The 13,682-nt window shown below is 58.1% G+C and overlaps 2 protein-coding genes across 5 annotated transcripts; one reads left to right on the forward strand and one right to left on the reverse strand.

Moving 5' to 3' along the window:
* Positions 1-1,898: 1,898 nt before the first annotated feature.
* Positions 1,899-4,218, reverse strand: DRAP1 (DR1 associated protein 1). 4 transcript variants are annotated; one of them, XM_023738285.1, is made up of 7 exons: positions 3,933-4,094; positions 3,623-3,695; positions 3,438-3,531; positions 3,003-3,122; positions 2,795-2,909; positions 2,451-2,539; positions 1,899-2,108 (listed from the first exon to the last, which is right to left on the reverse strand). In XM_023738285.1, the coding sequence occupies exons 1-7, from the start codon at positions 3,972-3,974 to the stop codon at positions 2,003-2,005; spliced, it is 639 nt and encodes a 212-aa protein (XP_023594053.1). In that variant the 5' UTR covers positions 3,975-4,094; the 3' UTR covers positions 1,899-2,002. The 4 variants fall into 4 exon arrangements, with proteins under 4 accessions (XP_023594053.1, XP_023594052.1, XP_004383771.1 ...); XM_023738284.1 differs by having other exon boundaries at positions 2,983-3,122; XM_004383714.2 differs by having other exon boundaries at positions 1,909-2,108; positions 2,795-2,888; positions 3,933-4,218.
* Positions 3,662-6,554, forward strand: CUNH11orf68 (chromosome unknown C11orf68 homolog). Its single transcript, XM_023738287.1, has 2 exons — positions 3,662-3,756; positions 5,204-6,554. Exon 2 carries the CDS (start codon positions 5,205-5,207, stop codon positions 5,961-5,963), a length of 759 nt encoding a protein of 252 aa, XP_023594055.1. The 5' UTR covers positions 3,662-3,756; position 5,204; the 3' UTR covers positions 5,964-6,554.
* Positions 6,555-13,682: the final 7,128 nt, after the last annotated feature.

Genomic DNA, 13,682 nt, shown 5'->3' on the forward strand with positions numbered 1-13,682 from the left:
CCATCTTAAAAAAAAAGCCAAAGCTGCTCCTTCAACCCTTTCACCCCAAGCCACCGCTCTCTCAGCTCCCTTTTAAGTGTTGCTTCTGCTCACCTCTGAGTTTCTCACCTCCCACTCCCTCAGTCTCGTCAACAAGTCAATAACCACCAACCCACTGAAGCAGCTCTTGCCATGCTCCCCTAAAGCCAAAGCACACTTCACAGGTGCTACCTTCCTCATCCACAGCAATGACAGCTGACCTCTTCTTCCTTCCAGACACACCTGGCTCACAATGCCAGCAGCTCCTGGTGGCCCTGAAGTCTGGCCGCTCTTCAGTCTCCTTAGTGTCTGCCCCAGTCCCTCCCCTCTCCAGGCCCTGTGTCCAACGCCCACTCAACAGCCCCCCTTTTAGCAGTCTCACAGTGTGATGGTTAATTTTCTGCGTCAACTTAGTTCAGTTATGGTTCCCAAAGGTTGGAGCAAATACTAGACTAGATGCTGTTCCTCAGTGTAATCTGATGTAGGGATCACCTTCCATAATGTAATCTAATGCTATCAATATATCAGTTGAAAAGCGAATTTCCTTAGGGTGTGTTCTGCCCCCAGACTATAGATAGGAGATTTTACGTATTTTGGCAGAATGCACTCTCCACTCTGCCCTCTGTCGTCTGACCTACAGATCTTGGGATTAAAGCTGCAGAAGTCTCCAGTCTTCCACCCCACCTAGGGATTTTGGACTTGTCAGCCCACCACAATCCAGTGAGCCAATCTTTTGAAGTAAAGCCACATAAATGTACGTAAAAGGAGAACCAGTGGTAAAAAATGGTTATGCACTCAGCTGCTAACGGAAAAGTTGGTGGTTTGATCCCACCCAGAAATTCCGTGGGAGAAAGACCTGGCAATTTGCTTGTATAAAGAATATAGCCAAGAAAACTCTATGGGGCAGTTCTACTCTGTCCTGGGGTCACTGAGTCAGAATTGACTCAAGGGCACCCAACAACATACAAATATATAGCTCACCAGTTCTGTTTCTCTGGAGAACTCTCAGACACATAGGTACCCCAAATCATCACTGCCACTCTTGTGGTCCTGAGGCCACATCCTGCTCTTCCTCCTGTGGCCCCCAGCTGGAAAAGGACCCCCAGCCCTACCCATGCTGAATAAACCTGGGGGTAGTCCTTGATGACTCCCTCCCTGTTGACCCACGTCCAGCCAGTAACGGTGCTCTTCATTGAGACCTCAAGTCTGTCCACTGCCTTTCACACCCACTGCCCCACCCGATCCAGGCCGCCATCACCCTCGATGCCCTCCTGCAGAGTTCCCTGTTCCTTGATGCCTCCATCACGATAAAGTTGTTGACTCCCCAGATGCAATCACAGCCTTCCCGAGTGGTGACACCGTAGCTCAAGGGTGTACTCAGAAATGCCTGTTGACTGACCCCGTCACTGCCCAGCTCGAAAGCCATCCTCGATGCCCTTCACGATCATACCTGGCCCGGGCTGCTGCTCTTTCTCACACACCCTTCACCACACCAGGCGCAACTGGGTTTTCAAAGCCCATTCCCATTACCTGTCCCACCTATCCCCTCGTGGCAGCCTAGGGTGGGCAGAGTGGACTGCACCCGAGAGATGAGACTGCTCAGAGAAGGACAAGAGCCTGCCCGGCGCCCCCCAGCATGACCAGCACCTACTGGCTCAGGCCTCAGGCCCCCCTGCCCACCTTTCTTCCATCAGCATCTCTGGGCCTGCCTGGGCAGAACCTCGGGCTCTGGCCTCTCCAGCTGATCTCTCCCTTCGCTCCACTGCTGCCCAGCCCACCGCTGCCCCCAGGCCCAGCTCAGCTGGTGGAAGGCAGGTGGATGGATAGGAAAAATGGCCACAGAGCCTTGGACAGAGACTGGGAGAGACACCGATGTTCCCTTTTATTTTATTTTAATAAATTTAAGAACAGCTCTACCCTCTCTTCTCCCCCCAGAACAACTAAAACCAACTAAAAGGGAGCACAGCCTGGGGGGCAGGGGGCGCTAGGAGTCATAATCCTCTTCATCCTCTGCATCTGGCGCTGACGGGCCCGGGGGCGCTGGGGGCAGAGGCACAGTCGAGGTGAAGGGCATGAAGGGCGTTGGGGGGCTGTGGGGCAGAAAGCAGGAGACAACAATCAGACCATGCTCCAGGCCCATTCCTGCCTGTGGAGCCCCACCCCACCCTACCCTCTACAGACACAGGCAAGGAGCCCATCACCCTCTGTGCCCACAGGGAGCCACGCCCCAGAGACAGCAAGGGCCCAAAGCAGGACACAGAGCCCTGCCCAGGCTCCGTCCACTGCCCTCACCTGGGGTGACAGGGGGCCTTCTGACAGTTCCCCCCAAATCTGCCACAAGCCACGGAAACAAACAATGGCCGTAGAGGACAGAAGGGACAAGCTGGTCTTGGCAAGTCTGCTGGCCCTCCTGGCTCTGCTGAGCTGTTTACCTCTGAAAGTGGGCAGGGGGGTGGCTGGCCTGGGGTGGGGGCTGTGGCGTCTCCTCTTCCCCCTCGGTGTCTGTGTCCTCAGACTCGTCCTGTGAGGGAAGCAGAACTCAGGGTGACGAGAAAAAGCATGTCTGAGCCCATCGCTGGGGCCCCCAGAGCTCTGGGGGTGGTGGGACAGGAGGCAGATCCCAATAGATCCGATTTACAAAGAAAGAAACCAAGGTGTAAACAGGTCCCTGATAATGATGGGCCCCAGCCTCCAGCCAGCTCAGCCTGATGCTGAGGCCCCCAGGTGCCACCCCCTCCATCAGAGCAGGGCCAGACAGAGCATCGGGCCTCCTCACCTCCTGCTCTGAGTCCGTCCCCGACAGCTTCTTGTCCTTGCCTTTGCTTCCCATGCCACCATTCTTCCGGCTGCTGCTGCCTGGCTTCCGGCCCCTTCGGGAAGGTACAGTCCATCTGCCCAGGGGTCTCCCCTCTCCTGAGCCACCCCCCAACCACCCCCTGCCCCTGTGGCCTTGGCCTTCCCCACCTGGACACCTGGCACCCCACCTGCGGGCACCCTTGTCCCCGTCCATGTGGTTGTCTTCTCCATCCCCCTGCATGTCAGGCACAGAGGCCACCAGGTCCTTCAGAAAGTCAAACTGCTGCTCCAATTCAATGCATTGCTTCCTGGGGCGGGGCGGGGGGGGAGGGCGGCACTGAGGTAGGGCCCAGAGAGAGGGCCTGGATGTCAGGAGAATGAGAACTGGAAGAACTCTCACCCCATCTCCACCACCAGACCTGCTCCCTTTGCTCAGGTTACTCCCCCTGCCTGAAATACCCAGCCCCTTCTTCACCGGTCCAATCCCACTGTCTGTCAGCCGCCTTCCACCTCCCTCTTGATCAGGGCGCCGCCTGCCTAGGTAGTAGAGTCCCGCCTCCCCTAAGAGAGTGAACTCTTGAACTTCTCGGCCACGGCCCCTCCCAGCTCGGCGGGCCACTCACAGGTGGGACGTGGTCATGGTCTTGGCGTTGCGGGACTGGGTCACCTGGCAGGCCTTCTTCAGCAGCGACTCCAGGAAGAGCTCCAGCGCCCGGGCTGAAGGGTGTCAAGGAGAAGGCGGTAGGGGGATTCCCCAGGCTGCCTCCCTCCCCCATGCCCCCCAACCGGCCAGCCCCCGGCCGGATACAGATGATGACAGGCACAGCCGCCGCCACCTTCCCAATCTCCTCGTCCGTCTGCATGATCTTCTTGATCCGCGCCTGGAAAGAGGGGAAGAGAGCTCGGACTCCACCGCTTCCTTCCCGAAAAGGGGTACTGGGGGTACGAGAGGGGATACCGGGAGATAAGGGCGGGTGGGGGGCATAGACGGGGGGGAGGGGAAGGGGGCGGGGCGTCCAGGCCCCCGGACACCGCGAAGTGCCCGCCCCCCCAGCGGGGTTCGGGCCGGGCCTCCCCGGAGCCGGGCCTGCTCCTCCCCAGCCCGGCCACGTGCTCACCGGCGGGAACCGCGCGTTGTACTTCTTCTTCTTGCTCGGCATCTCGGGGCCTCTCCCGACCCGCCGGGCCCAGCGCCGCCGCCCGCAGCCTCCCGGCCCCCGGGCCTGCTTGCCGTCCGCCCGTCGCGCTTCCCCCGGGTCCTGGCGCCGCCCGCTCCGCCCCCGCCGTTCCCCACGGGGTCCTAGCGCCGCTTCTCAGGACGAAGCTCGCAGCGCCCAGGACCCTCCCCTTCAGCCTACGGGGCGGTGCGTGTCGTCCCCGGCCGTCCGGCCCGCCTCTCCTGCCGGCCCCCTAGGCCTGAAGACCGAACGTTAACTCCGCCTCCCGGTCGGCCCGCCTCCTCGGGTTCCCGCGGTGGCCCCGCCCCTTTCCGGCCCCGCCCAGCTGCGCTGCCCGGCGGCCCCGCCCCGTGGCTGCGCTTGTCTATAAAGTTGTTGTTGAGGAGGCGAACGCTAAGATGGCGGCGGCCGTGGCGGGGGAGGGGCGTGGCGGCGGCGCGGAGCCCCGGCAGGAACGGAGCCGGGCCCGGGGTTGGGCCAGAGCCGAACGCAGCGAAGGCCGGAGGTGACGGTGGTGCGGCGGGAGGGGTAGGACAGGGGCGGGGGCCCATTTCGGTCTGCGGGTGCTAATGGCGGCGGGCGCGGCGGGGCTGGTAGCTGGCCCTCCTGCAGGCTCTAACCAGCCAGGGTTCGTGTCCGGGCACCGCCCCATCGGCCGCGGGCCCGTCACTGCCTCTCTGGGCCGCAGTGTCTTCATCTTTAAGTGGGCACGACAACGCCCATCGGGAGGCCTGGCCCTACAGGGCGCGCCTCGGGTGCTGCGGGAGCGTGCCTCCCTCCATTAAATCCAGAGCGTCGGCTCTCTGCCAGGCTCTGACGAGACGAAGGGCGCTTCGCTAGGGCCAGGAGCTGTGATGGGGCCGGGAGCTTCCACCCCTGGATTCACATTTCGGCTTTGCCATAGTACGGGTGTGACCTTGGGCAGGTGCCTTTTAGAGCTTCAGCGTGCTCGTCTGTAAGTCAGAGGTGATCACAACAATAGCAGTGACACTTACGTAGTGCTTTCCCCACCTCAGGCGTTTAATTCTCACAACAGCTCTGTGCGACAGGAAGAGTTGTTATTCCATTAGGAAGGTGAGGGTAACAGAGGCACAGTGATATTAAGTCTTGCCCAAGGCCACACAGTTTAGGCCAGTACCCGGCACCTGGTAGGGCCCAGCCAGCGGTAGCTATTGTCTCAGACCCGCTCTGACTGGATTCCCTCTTAGCAGGATGGAGCCAGGTGAGGAGCCCGAGGAAGAAGACTCTCCAGGCGGCCGGGAGGATGGCTTCACCGCGGAGCACTTGGCCGCAGAGGCCATGGCGGCTGACATGGACCCCTGGCTGGTGTTTGATGCTCGCAGCACACCTGCCTCTGAGCTGGATGCCTGGTTGGCCAAGTACCCACCATCCCAAGTTACCCGCTATGGGGACCCTGGCTCGCCCAACTCTGAGCCGGTGGGCTGGATCGCAGTGTACGGGCAGGGCTACGCCCACAACTCTGGCGACGTGCAGGGTCTGCAGGCAGCCTGGGAGGCTCTGCAGACCAGCGGGCGGCCCATCACACCCAGTACCCTGCGCCAGCTGGCTGTCACCCACCAGGTGCTCTCAGGCAAGTGGCTGATGCACCTGACACCTGGCTTCAAGCTGGACCACGCCTGGGCCGGCATTGCCCGAGCCGTGGTGGTCGAAGGCCAGCTTCAGGTGGCCAAGGTGAGCCCACGGGCCAAGGAGGGTGGGCGCCAGGTCATCTGCGTTTACACGGACGACTTCACGGACCGCTTGGGTGTACTGGAGGCGGACACAGCCATCCGGGCTGCAGGCATTAAGTGCCTGCTCACCTACAAGCCTGACGTCTACACCTACCTGGGCATTTACCGAGCCAACCGCTGGCACCTCTGCCCCACTCTTTATGAGAGCCGTTTCCAGCTGGGAGGTGATGCCCGCGGCTCTCGTGTGCTTGATCGAGCCAACAATGTGGAACTGACCTAGTGGGGCCAGGCGGGGGAGACCACCCTGGGATGGGCCATCCATGCTGGGAAGGATGCTCCCCCCTTCCTCCTCGTCACCCCAAGGAGGCCAGGCCCCAGCTCGGGGACTGCCTGCATCTTCGACTCCCTTGATCCTCTGCCCTCTGTTTAGGACTAACTCAAGCCCCCACAGGCGGGGGGCTCTGGCTCACTGAGGGCCGGACCCTCAGCCTCTCTTCGCTGCTGCTCCCCTCCCCCTCCCAGGACCACAGGCTGGGGCCAGACGCCAGAGGGGGGAGCCGTCCTCGGCCACCCCTGTCACCTCACCAGGCTGCACCTTCTCTCCTCCTGCATCGTCCTCTTCGCTTCCTCCCTCACGAGGGAGAAAACTCAGTGCTTCCAGTCCCTCCCCTTGGAGCCTTCGAAGTCCATGGGGCAGGGGCCCTGTGGGCCAGAGCATGCCGTTGGGGGTAGGGGAGTCATTGTGCCCACTCAGCGCCTGGCAGAGAGAGGGGACACCAGGGACACCGGACCCGCCCCTCCCTGCGACTCAGCCTGCACCACCTCCCTTCCTCAGCTCCCTTGTCCCGCGCCTGCTCCTGGTATTTCAATAAAGCCCAGCTTGGGTCTGTGTCTTGAGTGTTTTTGTCTACGTGAAATACTAAGACACATCTCACTGCCAAGGCCCAGCTCCTCTCAGAACGTCTGGGAAGCCAGCCCTGCTCCCCCATCCCAAGAATCAGAATCAGTTTCTCAGTGATTTCCCGTAAATCCAAGGGCTTGGCCCTTCCAGGCAGACCCGAGAGACCACTGTTAGCCTCACGTTTATGAGTAATATATGTACATGTGTATGTACGGCATATGCATTTGGGCAGATTAAAGAAAGGTGCCCCCCTGGCAGAGGCAGCCAGGGCCAAGGCACATGGTTTGGCGAGCGGAGCACGGGCTGCGTCTCAGTGCCCTGGGCTGGACGTGCTTGTGCAGCGAACAACCTGTACAACCTTTGCTGGTGGCCGTGGCAGTCCTCCCTTTATACTGACCTCTCTTACGGCGCTGTCATGGGGGCCACTGAACAGTTTGCAAAGCATTTCCATATGTGTCACCAAATTTGTCTCAACTTCTTTTTGAAGGAAATATTGGCCCCATTCTGTGGTCAGGAACATTGAGGCCCAGAGGGGAAGGGAGTTCCCTGGGGTTAGGTGGTGAATAGAGCAGGGAGAGCTAGAACTTGCACCCCGTCCCTGCCTCCTCCAGCCTTGAAGAGGAAGCCTCACCCACAGCTCTTTACAACCCACAAAGCACTTTCACTCCCATGACTTTGCTGGGCTGTCCTGATAGGCTACTGTAGTCTCTGGGAGCCGGTTCCTGCCCCCCTACTCTTCCCCCAGCCCTGGCCTTGGTCAGGAGCCAGGTCATCTGGCAGGGAGCCCCTTGGGACACTGCTCTCGTGCTGTGCCGGAGCTGACTCAGCCTCCAGCACCCTCACCAAATCGGAATTTGGAGCAGGGGAGCAGAGATGCCACTCGGCTGACTGGGTGGAAGTGGGGGTGAGTCAAGCGATGCTGGATGCTGGTTCAGCCCCTTCCCCAGCTTCCTCCCCACCCGACTCCTGACTCCTGGGGACAGGCCTTGGGAAGTCCCTAGAACCTGTGGTTGAGCTGGAGCCTGGTGCCCTGCTCCCTCAGGCCCACAGTGCCTTGGCCAAAGAGGACCAAGACTTGAGGGTCCTGGCCAGGCCCTCATGGGTCCTGCCAGGATGCCCACATGGTGTCAACAAGACCTGGTTCACTGAGCAGTATCACGCTCATCCCCTCGTCTCCTTCTAGCCCAGACTGCCTCCTGCACCCCATCCCCTCACCACCACTCCCACACACACAGCCCTGTCTATGGATCCTGCAGGACAATCCCCACCCACTGCCCAGCTTCCCTTGGGCACCCCTTCTGCCTTGTGCTCAGCCCACTGGCGCCAACTGGCACTTCCTTCAGCCCCTGGCACGCAGCCCCCGGCCTCCGGCAGTGCCGTCTGCTTGAGCACCTGCCACACGGCACCATGTTGGGTAGGACGGTGTGGTTACTGTGTGATCACTGATTGATGTCTAGCGTCCCGCTGGCCCCTACGCCATGAGCCCAGACCACGTGCCCCACACTCCACGAGGGCAGGAACGGTGTTCACATTTCAGCCCTGTCCTTGGAGCAGCCTCTCCATAAATGAATGAATGCACCAGGGACTCCAATCTGGCCCCCAAAGCCCCTCCAACCTAGTCTCTCCTCCGCTCCCGGCTTCAACCTCTTATTCCAGAAACATGAGCTGCGTCCGGTTTTCTCACACACACTCTGGCCTTTCTCACGTCCCGGCCGGTGCACGTGCCCTTGCTCTTGACGGCCCTGCTCATGCCTGACCCTCGGGTGTCATCCTCCCAGAGGTTTCTTCTCCCCTGCCCCCTCACCCCACCCTCACCCCAACTGCAGAAGCCCCTCCTCCGGGCTCCCACAAGACCCCCCCGCCTCTGGCTCTCGTCTGCGTATCTGTGGTGCCTTGAGGGCAGCAGCCATGCTTTACTCCCCAGGGTGTCCTCAGGGTCCGGCACAGGACCTGGCCTAGCGCAGGCGCCAAGAAGCATTGCGTGACTAAGTGAGCAGTTGAATGAAAGTCACCGTCTGTTTCCGAGCCTCGGTTTCCTCATTCAAGGAAATCATAACAAAAGGCAGGCACTGTGCTAAGTGTTTACCTACTTTATCCCATCGAAGCTTCACTGGGCTCTAGTATTGTCGCCATTTTGCAGAAGAGGAAACTGAGGCCCAGAGAAGCTCAGTAACTGGCCCAGGGTTACAAAGCTAGTAAGTGGCAGAGCCAGGATTTGAACCCAGGCCATCGCACTTCAGGGCACCTGATGCATTACTGAGCCCCCGCTATGTGGAAGCGCTGCTGGGATAGGGTGGCAAGAACAAAGGAGCCCCAGCAAAGACTTAGGATCCGATTTGTACAGCTCACAGGTTGAGGCCTCAAAACCCAGTGGCAGAGACGCTGGACCCAGAGAAAGATTCCCATTTTGCTGATGAAGAAACTGAGCCCAAACAGTGCAGGGATTAAGCCTACCTGGGCAGGAAGGGTCTCTCAGGCCTACAGTGGAGGCTGCTCCCCTCACGGGCCAAGGGCTCCCTGAAGCCCACCTCCTCAGGCTGGCAGGGGGCTCTACCCTGTTGACCAGCCCCCTCCCACATGGGGAAGTGGCTCAGGCCCAGGTGGGCGGGGTGAAACCTGTGCTTTGCTCCCTCCTATAAAGCCAGGGGGATGGCTGAGGCAAGAGAAATGAGGAGACTCCCCACTGTTCCTCTTCCCTCTTACACAAACTGCGAACCCCCAGACCCCAGGGAGGAGGTGCAGGGAGTGGGAGAATATCTGCACAACCCCTAACTCCAGCCACGTTCACGGCTAACTAGGCTAACTCGGGGGACAGGAAACAGCTGAGTTGGGAGAAAGCTTCTGCTAGAGCTTTGGCGGGGTTCTCGGGGATTTTCCCGGCGGGGCAGCTGCACCCCGCTCCCACCCGCTGGGAGGGGCCCTGGCAGGGACGAGGCTTGGATCACACAGCTGATTCATCATGGTGAGAAACTCCCCGCTTCTCTGACGTGCATCCCTCAGGCACCAAGAGGTAACCTGAAGACACCGGCCCCACGGTCCCCCAACCTCATCTTTTCCTGGCCCCTGGCCTCCTGGCAGGGCGAGGAAGACCCCCAGGCTCAGCAGAGGGACAGAGGGGAGGGCAAAGGGCAGGGCTTAGGGGGCAGCTTCCCAGGCAATAAAAACCGGAGACTGGAACCCTGTCTGGACACCTCAAGCATCCTCCCTCATCCATTTTATAGATGAGGAAACTGAGGCTTAAATAGTAAGAGCAAACACGTACCCAGACCTACTCTGTGCTAGGCGCTGCCAAGGCACTCTATATATACTAACTCATTTTGGTCCTCACAACCCCCATTTTACTGATGAGGAAACTGAGGCAGAAGAGGTGAAATAACTTGACCAAGGTCAAGGCTAGCCATTGCCCAGCAGCCACCACATCCCCCACAGTGCTAGTACACACATCCATGACACAGCGCTTCGCCCCTGCTCCCCGAGCAGCTCTGGCCCCTGGGGGCAGACACCTCCCTGGGGTGAAGTTTGCAGTGATTTCCTGGGGACCTTCCACCCTTGGGTCCCAACTCTGCCCCTACAGACCCTAGAGGACAGACAGATCACCCACCCAGCCCCGGCTCCTCTCCCCCAGGGTTAAGCGGAGAAAGCCGGCTCCTGTGGAAAAATCCACCAAACCCTCAGAGACCAGGAGAGGGCAGAGAGGCATTGGCGCCAAAATCTTCCTCTGGGGCTTCGGCTCCATTCCAAACCTCAATCCTTTCCTCACGAGTCAGAGCCTCCCTTTCCTGTCTGCCACCCCCCTCCCCAACACACACACACACACACACACACACACACACACACACACACGTGTGCGTGCACGTCCCAGCTGGCTCCTGTCCCCCAGGGTGCCACACTGGCCTGCTTAGGGGGCAGTGAGTTGTGTCTCCGTGAGGCGTGGCCATGGGCCCCAAGCGGGCGAGCTCTGCCCCGTCGGGCTCCCACTCACGCTGCGTGACTCACCCACTTGCCCCCCATGACTCAGTTTACACCAGTGCCTGGAGGTCCTCCCGACATGGGCGGGGCTGGTTTATTGGCCCAGGACGGGGGCCAGGAGCCTTTCATCCCAGGATGAGCATTTCGTCCCCCCTCCTGGCCCAGAGGAGGGGCTGGCACCCGCGGGGGAAGCACTCCCGTCTCCCTGGATCCTGGGTGGCACCTGGAAGCTCCAAGTCTGGTAGAGTGGGGGAAGCCCAAGAACAGGGTGACAGACTCCAGCTGCCCTGGGCCTGGATGTGCAGGAGGCAGGAGCTGAAGGTACCAGGCCAAGCGGGCACAGCTTTCCTGGGCACCCATAGCAGAGCCCCAGACACCGGTGGTTCACAGGAAATGGTCTCCAAGGGGCAAAGCACCATAGCCAGAATCCCCAGACATTGATCCCATTCTGTACCAGGCCCTGTGCTAAGCGCTAGCCACACCTTATCTTTTTTTTTTTTTTTAACGAAGAGAAGTTTATTTCCTCACAGTCAAAGTAGGCTAAAAGTCCAAATTGAGGGTGTCAGCTCCAGGGGAAGGCTTTTTCTCTCTGTCAGCCTTCTTCTCTTCAGTGTTCCTCCGGACTAGGAGATTGTCTGCGCAGGCACCCTGGTCCAAAGGACGCACTCTGCTCCTGGCACTGCTTTCTTGTTGGTATGAGGTCCCCCACACCTTATCTTATTTACTCCCCAACAACTGGGAGACAGGTACATTTATTATCATATCCTTTTTACAAGTGAGGGAACTGAGGCATAGAGAAGGGAGTTGTCCAGGTTGCAAAGCCAGGACATGGCTGAGCTGGGATTCAAACCCAGGCCTTTGGTCATCAAACCTCACATTGTTGTTGACCACCCCCCCCTCCCAGAGCTGGGCCGGTTGAAGCAGAGAGGAGGGCCCAGTGGTCAGCTCTCTCCCTGCTCCAATTGGATCTTCACTGAGACCTTTGGTTTTAGGGAGCGCAGCTGGTAAACTGCTGATCTGCAAGAAGGGAAACTGAGGCTCCCAGAGGAAAAAAGACTGGCCTGAGGGCACACAGCAAGTTGGAGACCAGCCAGGGCTGGGGCCAAGTCTCTTATGCTCTCCCCAGTGCTACCCTGGGCTGGAGAAGTGGCTGGTATAGGGAGGGAGCCCCAGAGAAGGGGCAGTGAAGCGATGGCCCTGCCCCTGGCTCTCTGGAGCCTCAGGGTCCTCCTCTGCACAGGGGGACAGAACTGCCATCCTAGCAGGGTGGTGTGAGGCTCAAGGGACAGCAGAGGGACAGGCACACGTGGGTGCTCAGCTGGTGTCCAGGGAATCAGGGAGGAAGGGAGCCCCTGTGTCCACGGTGATACCCAGGCTCTGGAATCAGCTGCCTTGCACCACTCTCACCCCATCTACTTCCTCAGCCCCAGGCCCTACCAGACACCTCCCTCTGACCCTTGAAGGCCCTGATGGTCAGGCCCAGAAAACCCTTGCCTCCAGCAAGGGATCCCACCTCCATCCCAGACTCTAGCCTCTGTAAACTGAGCAGAGATCACTTCTGTGTTCTAACTCTGCTCATGGCCCCTTTATCCCCCAGACCAAGTCTCAGCTGGGCATTCAAGGGCCTTGGCTAGACCTCACCCAGCTGTCCAGCTCACCTGTCCAGCTCATTGCCCAACGTCTATTCCCCATATGATCTGAATCGTAGCTACCCCAGACCCCCACTCCCCACCCCAGGCCTTTGTACCCACTGTCTCCTACACCAGAAATGTCTCCCCAGCCTCAAATCTTCCTCTACCAGGAAGCCTTCTCCCACTCTCCCACCTCTACCATAAGAAAGAGTCTTTCCTTCCTGGAGGCTCCTGCAATGCCCTGGCACTCTCCAGCGCTTGCCCCCAGCATTTTCCCCCTGGCGCCAAGGCTGTTTTCCTGTGTCAGGCCATTTCCCTGGGCAGTAAGTGCCTTGGGCCAGGACCAAGTCTTTGATTATCTCCACCTCCTCACATCTGGCTTAAGTCAACTTTTAATTCAATTAACTCAGGAAAATGGATGAAGAAACTGTGGTACATCCCCGTAACGGAATACCACACAGCAATGAAAAGGAATGAACCATTGCTACGTGCAGCAGCATGGAGGAATCTCACAGAAATAATGCTGAAAGCTAGAAGCCAGACACAGAAAAGCGCACGCTATATGAGGCCATTAATGTGGACTTCTAGAAGAGTCTAAAGATTTCTGGGGGGTGGGAGGGAGATATCGACTGAAAGGGGCAGCGGAGAAGTTTCCGGGGGGTGTGAAAGTGCTCTGTATCTTGATTGGAAGTGTGGTTATGTGGGTTTATATACATTGGTCAAAGCACATAACCAGTATATTTCAAACTTGTGAATTTTATCAACTGTAAAACTCACCACAATAAAGTAGATATTGTTTTAAAATGAGGCCGATCTATATATACTCAGTGGAAGGATTTCCAAGATATAAGAAAACAAAAAAAGCAAGGAGCAAAACCGTGCGTAGAGCAGGCTACATTCTGGGTGAAAAGATGCACAAGACACTGGTTACACTGATTGTCTGGAAGAAGTGGGAGGGGAAATGGGTAGGAGGGAAGCTTCTGATGGTAAACCCTTTTGTAGCTTTTGGATTTTGAGGCATGTCCACCTAGTGGAAAAAGAAATGCAATTAAATTTTTAAAAATAAGGCAACATTAAAAATACAAATCATCAGGTGGCATCCAAGGCACAACAGTTGGTCTCTATTCACCTGGAGCAACAGAGGAAGAAGGAGAATCAGGAATAAGGGGAGGATATGTGGCTAATTGCCTCCATGAACAACTGACTCCTTTGTCATGAGACCAGAGGAACTGGATGGTGCCCAACTACCATCACTGAACATTTTGATCAAAGATTCCATAGAAAAATCCTGACCAAAGAGGGAGAAATGCAGAACAGAATTTAAAATTCTCATAGACTCTAAACTTTCTGGAGCCATGGAGGGTGGAGGAACCCCTGAAACTATTGTCCTAAGATAATCTTTAAACTTTAAACCAAAAATATCCCCAAAGTCATCTTAAAACCCAACAATAATTTATCTCAACTAGTAGGAAAGGTCTGCCTTGAGCATTATGCTCTT

Source organism: Trichechus manatus, unplaced genomic scaffold, assembly GCF_000243295.1.
Source record: "Trichechus manatus latirostris isolate Lorelei unplaced genomic scaffold, TriManLat1.0 scaffold00113, whole genome shotgun sequence".
NCBI classification, from domain to species: domain Eukaryota; kingdom Metazoa; phylum Chordata; class Mammalia; order Sirenia; family Trichechidae; genus Trichechus; species Trichechus manatus.

Coding starts and splice junctions, on each gene's coding strand:
- DRAP1 (XM_023738284.1), bottom strand. CDS start 3,974: ATGCCGAGCAAGAAGAAGAAGTACAACGCGCGGTTCCCGCCG. Junction 3,532..3,622: donor GGCTGTGCCTGTCATCATCT/GTATCCGGCCGG, acceptor GACACCCTTCAG/CCCGGGCGCTGGAGCTCTTC. Junction 2,540..2,794: donor GGACGGACTCAGAGCAGGAG/GTGAGGAGGCCC, acceptor CTTCCCTCACAG/GACGAGTCTGAGGACACAGA.
- CUNH11orf68 (XM_023738287.1), top strand. CDS start 5,205: ATGGAGCCAGGTGAGGAGCCCGAGGAAGAAGACTCTCCAGGCGGCCGG.